The following is an 11448-nucleotide window of genomic DNA, read 5'->3' as shown; positions in this document are numbered from 1 at the left end:
ACTTTAAAATTTAAAATAAGACTTATTTTGATCGTTAAAAATAGAAAAATTAAATTATTATCATGGATTAATCTAAAATTTCAATTTGGAGTTGGTTATCCGAATACTAATCAAGGTTTTCGAGATTTTAAAAAACGTTTTAGATTAAGATTAAAAGAAGTTTTATTTTTTTATAAAAAAGCAAAAAGACATGTACGAGAAAATAAAATTGGACTAATAATAACTTCTTGTGATCTTCATATTTCAAAATTAAATTCGAAAAACAAAAACGATTAAATTGCGTAAATATCGCCTTAAGAATTAAAAAATATTTATTTAAGCCACCTTTGTATTGATTAAACTTTAAAATTTAAATGTGCGTGTAATTTGCTTTCCTATTTTTTGTGTTGCGTGTAATTATATTTGATTATATTTTACGTGTAATCCCCATTGCGTGTAAAATGTCCCCCAACTAAAAAACAAGCAAATAAACTTAATTATATTATTAAAACATCTGTTAAATCAAATAAAATTATAATTTAAAGATTTTAAAAAATCTAAAAAGTATGTTATTATCGTAAAAGTATGTTATCATCGTTTTATAAGAGAGAATTTTTCTAATTCTTTTTTCTCAATAAGGAAGAAAAAATAATAAAATTAAAATTTATTATTATTAAAATTGCTTATTATTCATTATATTCATTATTTATTTTAAAGTGTTATTATAGCTAATTAATGTTTTATAAGAACAGGAATAAATACAAAACTCCCCCCCCTAAAACCCTGAAAGGTATTATTATTATTAAAATAAATGCCATTAAAAAAGTTAAAGTCTTTAAAAATATTAAATATCGTTATTTAAAAAAAATGAATTTTGAAAAAAATTATTATTGGGATTTTATTTTAATTGGGGCAGGTTTGTGGAATAGTATAATTGCTTGGTACTTAAAACAATATAATCCAAAGTTAAATGTATTATTATTGGAATTAAGTTCAAGTGTAAAAAATCACATATGGTCTTTTCACCAAACAGTACTGAGTTCATCACAATACATGCTCATAAAACCATTAATTACTTATTCGTGGCCATCATATCAAGTAAAATTTCCAAAATTTAATCGTAAAATTTTTAGTGGATATTATTCTATTTGCTCAAAACATCTTAATTCTTATTTAATACGAGCTTTAGGTATAAACAATTTTTTGTTTAACAATAAAACTGTAGAAATAATTACTCCAACATCAATACGCATAAATAATAAAAAAATAATAAACGCAAACTGTATAATTGATGGTAGAGGGTTAAAAAATTCTCAATTCGACGGGATATATCAAATTTTTTTAGGTCAACAATGGAATTTATCTTCTCCACATGGATTAGATATACCAATAATAATGGATGCAACTGTAAATCAAAAAAATGACGAATATCATTTTATTTATACATTACCATTAACCCCTAATAGTTTAATGATTGAAGATACTAGATATACCAAAAAACCTTTTTTAAAAATTGATATGCTAAAAAAATCCATAAAAGATTATGCTATTAAAAATAGATGGAAATTAAAAAATATAGAAAGAGAAGAAATTGGTTCTATACCAATAGCGTTAAAAAATGAAAAAATAATAAAATTTAAAAAAACAATTTGCGTTGGTTTGCGAGCTAATCTTCTTCATGCAACTACCGGGTATTCTTTGCCAATTGCAATTCAATTAGCTGAAAATATTGCTAAATATTCCATTACTACTAATCAAATTAATTCTACTGTTTTGTTTAAATTAGTGAAAAAATTTATTATTAATCATCAAAAAAAACAGCGTTTTTTTTGTATGCTGAATAGATTATTTTTTTTATCAAATTCAAGGTGTCATTTAGATATTATGCAATATTTTTATACTCTTCCAGACAAAATTATTAGAAATTTTTATGCAAATAAATTATCGTTTTTTGATAAAATTCGTATTTTTTCTGGTAAACCTCCTATTTCATTATTTCAAGCTTTATATGCATTTTTAAATTTATAAAAATGAAGAAAGTAATTATAATAGGAGCAGGTATTGGAGGGATAGCATTAGCTATACGTTTACAAACAGCAGGAATTTCTACTATTATTCTTGAGCAAAGAGATAAATTATCATGGATTAATCTAAAATTTCAATTTGGAGTTGGTTATCCGAATACTAATCAAGGTTTTCGAGATTTTAAAAAACGTTTTAGATTAAGATTAAAAGAAGTTTTATTTTTTTATAAAAAAGCAAAAAGACATGTACGAGAAAATAAAATTGGACTAATAATAACTTCTTGTGATCTTCATATTTCAAAATTAAATTCGAAAAACAAAAACGATTAAATTGCGTAAATATCGCCTTAAGAATTAAAAAATATTTATTTAAGCCACCTTTGTATTGATTAAACTTTAAAATTTAAAATAAGACTTATTTTGATCGTTAAAAATAGAAAAATTAAATTATTATCATGGATTAATCTAAAATTTCAATTTGGAGTTGGTTATCCGAATACTAATCAAGGTTTTCGAGATTTTAAAAAACGTTTTAGATTAAGATTAAAAGAAGTTTTATTTTTTTATAAAAAAGCAAAAAGACATGTACGAGAAAATAAAATTGGACTAATAATAACTTCTTGTGATCTTCATATTTCAAAATTAAATTCGAAAAACAAAAACGATTAAATTGCGTAAATATCGCCTTAAGAATTAAAAAATATTTATTTAAGCCACCTTTGTATTGATTAAACTTTAAAATTTAAAATAAGACTTATTTTGATCGTTAAAAATAGAAAAATTAAATTATTATCATGGATTAATCTAAAATTTCAATTTGGAGTTGGTTATCCGAATACTAATCAAGGTTTTCGAGATTTTAAAAAACGTTTTAGATTAAGATTAAAAGAAGTTTTATTTTTTTATAAAAAAGCAAAAAGACATGTACGAGAAAATAAAATTGGACTAATAATAACTTCTTGTGATCTTCATATTTCAAAATTAAATTCGAAAAACAAAAACGATTAAATTGCGTAAATATCGCCTTAAGAATTAAAAAATATTTATTTAAGCCACCTTTGTATTGATTAAACTTTAAAATTTAAAATAAGACTTATTTTGATCGTTAAAAATAGAAAAATTAAATTATTATCATGGATTAATCTAAAATTTCAATTTGGAGTTGGTTATCCGAATACTAATCAAGGTTTTCGAGATTTTAAAAAACGTTTTAGATTAAGATTAAAAGAAGTTTTATTTTTTTATAAAAAAGCAAAAAGACATGTACGAGAAAATAAAATTGGACTAATAATAACTTCTTGTGATCTTCATATTTCAAAATTAAATTCGAAAAACAAAAACGATTAAATTGCGTAAATATCGCCTTAAGAATTAAAAAATATTTATTTAAGCCACCTTTGTATTGATTAAACTTTAAAATTTAAAATAAGACTTATTTTGATCGTTAAAAATAGAAAAATTAAATTATTATCATGGATTAATCTAAAATTTCAATTTGGAGTTGGTTATCCGAATACTAATCAAGGTTTTCGAGATTTTAAAAAACGTTTTAGATTAAGATTAAAAGAAGTTTTATTTTTTTATAAAAAAGCAAAAAGACATGTACGAGAAAATAAAATTGGACTAATAATAACTTCTTGTGATCTTCATATTTCAAAATTAAATTCGAAAAACAAAAACGATTAAATTGCGTAAATATCGCCTTAAGAATTAAAAAATATTTATTTAAGCCACCTTTGTATTGATTAAACTTTAAAATTTAAAATAAGACTTATTTTGATCGTTAAAAATAGAAAAATTAAATTATTATCATGGATTAATCTAAAATTTCAATTTGGAGTTGGTTATCCGAATACTAATCAAGGTTTTCGAGATTTTAAAAAACGTTTTAGATTAAGATTAAAAGAAGTTTTATTTTTTTATAAAAAAGCAAAAAGACATGTACGAGAAAATAAAATTGGACTAATAATAACTTCTTGTGATCTTCATATTTCAAAATTAAATTCGAAAAACAAAAACGATTAAATTGCGTAAATATCGCCTTAAGAATTAAAAAATATTTATTTAAGCCACCTTTGTATTGATTAAACTTTAAAATTTAAAATAAGACTTATTTTGATCGTTAAAAATAGAAAAATTAAATTATTATCATGGATTAATCTAAAATTTCAATTTGGAGTTGGTTATCCGAATACTAATCAAGGTTTTCGAGATTTTAAAAAACGTTTTAGATTAAGATTAAAAGAAGTTTTATTTTTTTATAAAAAAGCAAAAAGACATGTACGAGAAAATAAAATTGGACTAATAATAACTTCTTGTGATCTTCATATTTCAAAATTAAATTCGAAAAACAAAAACGATTAAATTGCGTAAATATCGCCTTAAGAATTAAAAAATATTTATTTAAGCCACCTTTGTATTGATTAAACTTTAAAATTTAAAATAAGACTTATTTTGATCGTTAAAAATAGAAAAATTAAATTATTATCATGGATTAATCTAAAATTTCAATTTGGAGTTGGTTATCCGAATACTAATCAAGGTTTTCGAGATTTTAAAAAACGTTTTAGATTAAGATTAAAAGAAGTTTTATTTTTTTATAAAAAAGCAAAAAGACATGTACGAGAAAATAAAATTGGACTAATAATAACTTCTTGTGATCTTCATATTTCAAAATTAAATTCGAAAAACAAAAACGATTAAATTGCGTAAATATCGCCTTAAGAATTAAAAAATATTTATTTAAGCCACCTTTGTATTGATTAAACTTTAAAATTTAAAATAAGACTTATTTTGATCGTTAAAAATAGAAAAATTAAATTATTATCATGGATTAATCTAAAATTTCAATTTGGAGTTGGTTATCCGAATACTAATCAAGGTTTTCGAGATTTTAAAAAACGTTTTAGATTAAGATTAAAAGAAGTTTTATTTTTTTATAAAAAAGCAAAAAGACATGTACGAGAAAATAAAATTGGACTAATAATAACTTCTTGTGATCTTCATATTTCAAAATTAAATTCGAAAAACAAAAACGATTAAATTGCGTAAATATCGCCTTAAGAATTAAAAAATATTTATTTAAGCCACCTTTGTATTGATTAAACTTTAAAATTTAAAATAAGACTTATTTTGATCGTTAAAAATAGAAAAATTAAATTATTATCATGGATTAATCTAAAATTTCAATTTGGAGTTGGTTATCCGAATACTAATCAAGGTTTTCGAGATTTTAAAAAACGTTTTAGATTAAGATTAAAAGAAGTTTTATTTTTTTATAAAAAAGCAAAAAGACATGTACGAGAAAATAAAATTGGACTAATAATAACTTCTTGTGATCTTCATATTTCAAAATTAAATTCGAAAAACAAAAACGATTAAATTGCGTAAATATCGCCTTAAGAATTAAAAAATATTTATTTAAGCCACCTTTGTATTGATTAAACTTTAAAATTTAAAATAAGACTTATTTTGATCGTTAAAAATAGAAAAATTAAATTATTATCATGGATTAATCTAAAATTTCAATTTGGAGTTGGTTATCCGAATACTAATCAAGGTTTTCGAGATTTTAAAAAACGTTTTAGATTAAGATTAAAAGAAGTTTTATTTTTTTATAAAAAAGCAAAAAGACATGTACGAGAAAATAAAATTGGACTAATAATAACTTCTTGTGATCTTCATATTTCAAAATTAAATTCGAAAAACAAAAACGATTAAATTGCGTAAATATCGCCTTAAGAATTAAAAAATATTTATTTAAGCCACCTTTGTATTGATTAAACTTTAAAATTTAAAATAAGACTTATTTTGATCGTTAAAAATAGAAAAATTAAATTATTATCATGGATTAATCTAAAATTTCAATTTGGAGTTGGTTATCCGAATACTAATCAAGGTTTTCGAGATTTTAAAAAACGTTTTAGATTAAGATTAAAAGAAGTTTTATTTTTTTATAAAAAAGCAAAAAGACATGTACGAGAAAATAAAATTGGACTAATAATAACTTCTTGTGATCTTCATATTTCAAAATTAAATTCGAAAAACAAAAACGATTAAATTGCGTAAATATCGCCTTAAGAATTAAAAAATATTTATTTAAGCCACCTTTGTATTGATTAAACTTTAAAATTTAAAATAAGACTTATTTTGATCGTTAAAAATAGAAAAATTAAATTATTATCATGGATTAATCTAAAATTTCAATTTGGAGTTGGTTATCCGAATACTAATCAAGGTTTTCGAGATTTTAAAAAACGTTTTAGATTAAGATTAAAAGAAGTTTTATTTTTTTATAAAAAAGCAAAAAGACATGTACGAGAAAATAAAATTGGACTAATAATAACTTCTTGTGATCTTCATATTTCAAAATTAAATTCGAAAAACAAAAACGATTAAATTGCGTAAATATCGCCTTAAGAATTAAAAAATATTTATTTAAGCCACCTTTGTATTGATTAAACTTTAAAATTTAAAATAAGACTTATTTTGATCGTTAAAAATAGAAAAATTAAATTATTATCATGGATTAATCTAAAATTTCAATTTGGAGTTGGTTATCCGAATACTAATCAAGGTTTTCGAGATTTTAAAAAACGTTTTAGATTAAGATTAAAAGAAGTTTTATTTTTTTATAAAAAAGCAAAAAGACATGTACGAGAAAATAAAATTGGACTAATAATAACTTCTTGTGATCTTCATATTTCAAAATTAAATTCGAAAAACAAAAACGATTAAATTGCGTAAATATCGCCTTAAGAATTAAAAAATATTTATTTAAGCCACCTTTGTATTGATTAAACTTTAAAATTTAAAATAAGACTTATTTTGATCGTTAAAAATAGAAAAATTAAATTATTATCATGGATTAATCTAAAATTTCAATTTGGAGTTGGTTATCCGAATACTAATCAAGGTTTTCGAGATTTTAAAAAACGTTTTAGATTAAGATTAAAAGAAGTTTTATTTTTTTATAAAAAAGCAAAAAGACATGTACGAGAAAATAAAATTGGACTAATAATAACTTCTTGTGATCTTCATATTTCAAAATTAAATTCGAAAAACAAAAACGATTAAATTGCGTAAATATCGCCTTAAGAATTAAAAAATATTTATTTAAGCCACCTTTGTATTGATTAAACTTTAAAATTTAAAATAAGACTTATTTTGATCGTTAAAAATAGAAAAATTAAATTATTATCATGGATTAATCTAAAATTTCAATTTGGAGTTGGTTATCCGAATACTAATCAAGGTTTTCGAGATTTTAAAAAACGTTTTAGATTAAGATTAAAAGAAGTTTTATTTTTTTATAAAAAAGCAAAAAGACATGTACGAGAAAATAAAATTGGACTAATAATAACTTCTTGTGATCTTCATATTTCAAAATTAAATTCGAAAAACAAAAACGATTAAATTGCGTAAATATCGCCTTAAGAATTAAAAAATATTTATTTAAGCCACCTTTGTATTGATTAAACTTTAAAATTTAAATGTGCGTGTAATTTGCTTTCCTATTTTTTGTGTTGCGTGTAATTATATTTGATTATATTTTACGTGTAATCCCCATTGCGTGTAAAATGTCCCCCAACTAAAAAACAAGCAAATAAACTTAATTATATTATTAAAACATCTGTTAAATCAAATAAAATTATAATTTAAAGATTTTAAAAAATCTAAAAAGTATGTTATTATCGTAAAAGTATGTTATCATCGTTTTATAAGAGAGAATTTTTCTAATTCTTTTTTCTCAATAAGGAAGAAAAAATAATAAAATTAAAATTTATTATTATTAAAATTGCTTATTATTCATTATATTCATTATTTATTTTAAAGTGTTATTATAGCTAATTAATGTTTTATAAGAACAGGAATAAATACAAAACTCCCCCCCCTAAAACCCTGAAAGGTATTATTATTATTAAAATAAATGCCATTAAAAAAGTTAAAGTCTTTAAAAATATTAAATATCGTTATTTAAAAAAAATGAATTTTGAAAAAAATTATTATTGGGATTTTATTTTAATTGGGGCAGGTTTGTGGAATAGTATAATTGCTTGGTACTTAAAACAATATAATCCAAAGTTAAATGTATTATTATTGGAATTAAGTTCAAGTGTAAAAAATCACATATGGTCTTTTCACCAAAATGATATAAGTTCATCACAATACATGCTCATAAAACCATTAATTACTTATTCGTGGCCATCATATCAAGTAAAATTTCCAAAATTTAATCGTAAAATTTTTAGTGGATATTATTCTATTTGCTCAAAACATCTTAATTCTTATTTAATACGAGCTTTAGGTATAAACAATTTTTTGTTTAACAATAAAACTGTAGAAATAATTACTCCAACATCAATACGCATAAATAATAAAAAAATAATAAACGCAAACTGTATAATTGATGGTAGAGGGTTAAAAAATTCTCAATTCGACGGGATATATCAAATTTTTTTAGGTCAACAATGGAATTTATCTTCTCCACATGGATTAGATATACCAATAATAATGGATGCAACTGTAAATCAAAAAAATGACGAATATCATTTTATTTATACATTACCATTAACCCCTAATAGTTTAATGATTGAAGATACTAGATATACCAAAAAACCTTTTTTAAAAATTGATATGCTAAAAAAATCCATAAAAGATTATGCTATTAAAAATAGATGGAAATTAAAAAATATAGAAAGAGAAGAAATTGGTTCTATACCAATAGCGTTAAAAAATGAAAAAATAATAAAATTTAAAAAAACAATTTGCGTTGGTTTGCGAGCTAATCTTCTTCATGCAACTACCGGGTATTCTTTGCCAATTGCAATTCAATTAGCTGAAAATATTGCTAAATATTCCATTACTACTAATCAAATTAATTCTACTGTTTTGTTTAAATTAGTGAAAAAATTTATTATTAATCATCAAAAAAAACAGCGTTTTTTTTGTATGCTGAATAGATTATTTTTTTTATCAAATTCAAGGTGTCATTTAGATATTATGCAATATTTTTATACTCTTCCAGACAAAATTATTAGAAATTTTTATGCAAATAAATTATCGTTTTTTGATAAAATTCGTATTTTTTCTGGTAAACCTCCTATTTCATTATTTCAAGCTTTATATGCATTTTTAAATTTATAAAAATGAAGAAAGTAATTATAATAGGAGCAGGTATTGGAGGGATAGCATTAGCTATACGTTTACAAACAGCAGGAATTTCTACTATTATTCTTGAGCAAAGAGATAAACCTGGAGGTAGAGCTTATGTGTATAAACAAGATGGATTTATTTTTGATGCTGGGCCAACTGTAATTACTGATCCAAATTCGATTAAATTATTATTTGATTTGTCAAAAAATCGCATGGAAAATTATGTTAATTTATTGCCAATAAAACCTTTTTATCGGTTATACTGGGGAAAAGAAAAATTTTTAAATTATGAAGATAATATAAAAGATTTAGAAAAACAAATAGCAAAATTCAACTTAAATGATATAAAAGGTTATCGTCTTTTTTTGAATTATTCAAAAAAAGTTTTTAAAGAAGGATATCTTTCATTTGCATCAAAATCATTTTTAACTATTAATGATATGTTGTTTATTTTACCAAAATTAATAAAAATTAAAGCTTGGAAAAGTGTTTATAGTATTGTTTCGCAATTTATTAAAAACGATTATTTAAAACAAGCTTTTTCTTTTAATTCTCTTTTTATAGGAGGAAATCCTTTTTCTACTTCTTCTATTTATACTTTAATTCATGCTTTGGAATATGAATGGGGAATTTGGTTTCCTAAAGGAGGTGTAGGGGCTCTGATTAAAGCATTAATTAAACTTTTTCAAAATCTTGGTGGGAATCTTATACTTAATTCACAAGTTATTTCTATTTATGTTAATAACAATAAAGTAAATAAAGTACATTTAAAAAATGGACAAATATTTGATGCTGATATAATTGTTTCTAATGCAGATATAATTAATACTTATCGAAATTTGTTGGGTCAATATGCTTTTGGAAAAAAAAAGTATATGAATTTGATTAAAAAGAAAATGAGTAATTCATTATTTGTAATATATTTTGGATTAAGTGAACAATATACTCATTTAGCTCATCATACAATTTTTTTTCCTTCTAATTACAAAAAATCGATTGAAAATATTTTTGGAAAAAATTTTTCAAGAGATAATCTTTCTATATATTTACATTCTCCTTCTGTAACTGATTTATCATTAGCTCCAACAGGTTGTTCTACTTTTTATGCATTAATACCTGTTCCTAATTTGAGTAATTCTTCAATAAATTGGTCGGAAGAAAGTATAAAATTAAAAAATATAGTTTTTATGTATCTTGAACAATATTGTATACCAAATTTACGTAAAAAATTAATAACACAACGTATATTTACCCCGAATGATTTTAAAGATGTATTAGGTTCGTATTTAGGATCTGCTTTTTCATTTGCGCCATTGCTTACACAAAGCGCATGGTTTCGTCCTCATAATCGTGATAAAAATTTAACTAATCTTTATTTTGTTGGAGCAGGAACGCATCCTGGGGCTGGTATTCCTGGTGTTATTGCTTCCGCTAATATAACAGCAGAAATTATATTTAATGATATTAATTTATGATTGATGATTCTATTTTAAAGTTAGCAAATAAAATTATAAAAGCTGGATCAAAAAGTTTTTCGTCTGCCATAAAACTTTTTGATCCAGTAATTCGTTATAAAGTACTTATGCTTTATGCTTGGTGTCGTTATTGTGATGATGTTATTGATAATCAAATTTGTGGAAATAGATCTAAATTTTTAAAAAAAAATGTTAGCATGAAGCACAAATTAAAAATATTGCGAATAAAAACAAAAAGAGCTTGTATTGGATTTAAGATGAAAGAACCGGCTTTTTTAGCCCTTCAAAAAATAATATCTATTCATTCTTTTCCAGTTCATTTGCTTTTTGAGCATCTTGATGGTTTTGAAATGGATGTAATGGAAAGAACTTATATAACATTAGATGAAACATTAGGCTATTGTTATCATGTTGCTGGAACAATAGGATTAATTATAGCTCATCTTATTGGAGTAAAAGAAAAAGATACATTAAATTGCGCTCGTAATTTAGGGATTGCTTTTCAACTTACTAATATTAGTAGAGATGTAATAGATGATTTTTATGTTGGTCGTTGTTATTTACCTTTAGATTGGTTAAGAAATGAAGGTTTAAATAAATCAAATTTTGTATTAGCTGAAAATAGAAAAAAATTATTTAAAGTTGTGACACGTATTTTAGATGTAGCAGAATTTTATTATTCTTCTTCTTTAGTAAAATTGAATACATTACCATTACGATCAACTTTAGCTATTGTAACTTCTTGGAGTATTTATAGAGAAATAGGTATAAAAATAAGAAAATATAAACATAAGGCATGGAATAAAAGACAACAT

At 22.6% G+C, this 11448-nt stretch overlaps 2 protein-coding genes across 3 annotated transcripts; both read left to right on the top strand.

The window, feature by feature from the left end:
* The first annotated feature begins 1023 nt into the window (after window positions 1-1023).
* Window positions 1024-9600, top strand: LOC113471692 (lycopene cyclase-like). Of its 2 annotated transcripts, none has more exons than XM_026831041.1 (2): window positions 1024-2083; window positions 9226-9600. In XM_026831041.1, exon 1 carries the CDS (start codon window positions 1033-1035, stop codon window positions 2005-2007), a length of 975 nt encoding a protein of 324 aa, XP_026686842.1. In that variant the 5' UTR covers window positions 1024-1032; the 3' UTR covers window positions 2008-2083; window positions 9226-9600. The 2 variants fall into 2 exon arrangements, with proteins under 2 accessions (XP_026686842.1, XP_026686843.1); XM_026831042.1 differs by having other exon boundaries at window positions 1024-2109; window positions 9252-9600.
* An 893-nt stretch (window positions 9601-10493) lies between these two features.
* LOC103519589 (15-cis-phytoene synthase-like) lies at window positions 10494-11445 on the top strand (the record flags this gene model as incomplete). Its single annotated transcript, XM_017448245.2, has 1 exon — window positions 10494-11445. A coding segment is annotated over exon 1 (816 nt), but the record flags the coding sequence as incomplete, so codon positions are not given.
* Between the last annotated feature and the right edge of the window lie 3 nt (window positions 11446-11448).

This window comes from Diaphorina citri, unplaced genomic scaffold, assembly GCF_000475195.1.
Source record: "Diaphorina citri unplaced genomic scaffold, Diaci psyllid genome assembly version 1.1 scaffold2822, whole genome shotgun sequence".
Lineage (NCBI taxonomy): Eukaryota > Metazoa > Arthropoda > Insecta > Hemiptera > Psyllidae > Diaphorina > Diaphorina citri.
This window is presented reverse-complemented; position numbering and strand designations above follow the sequence as displayed.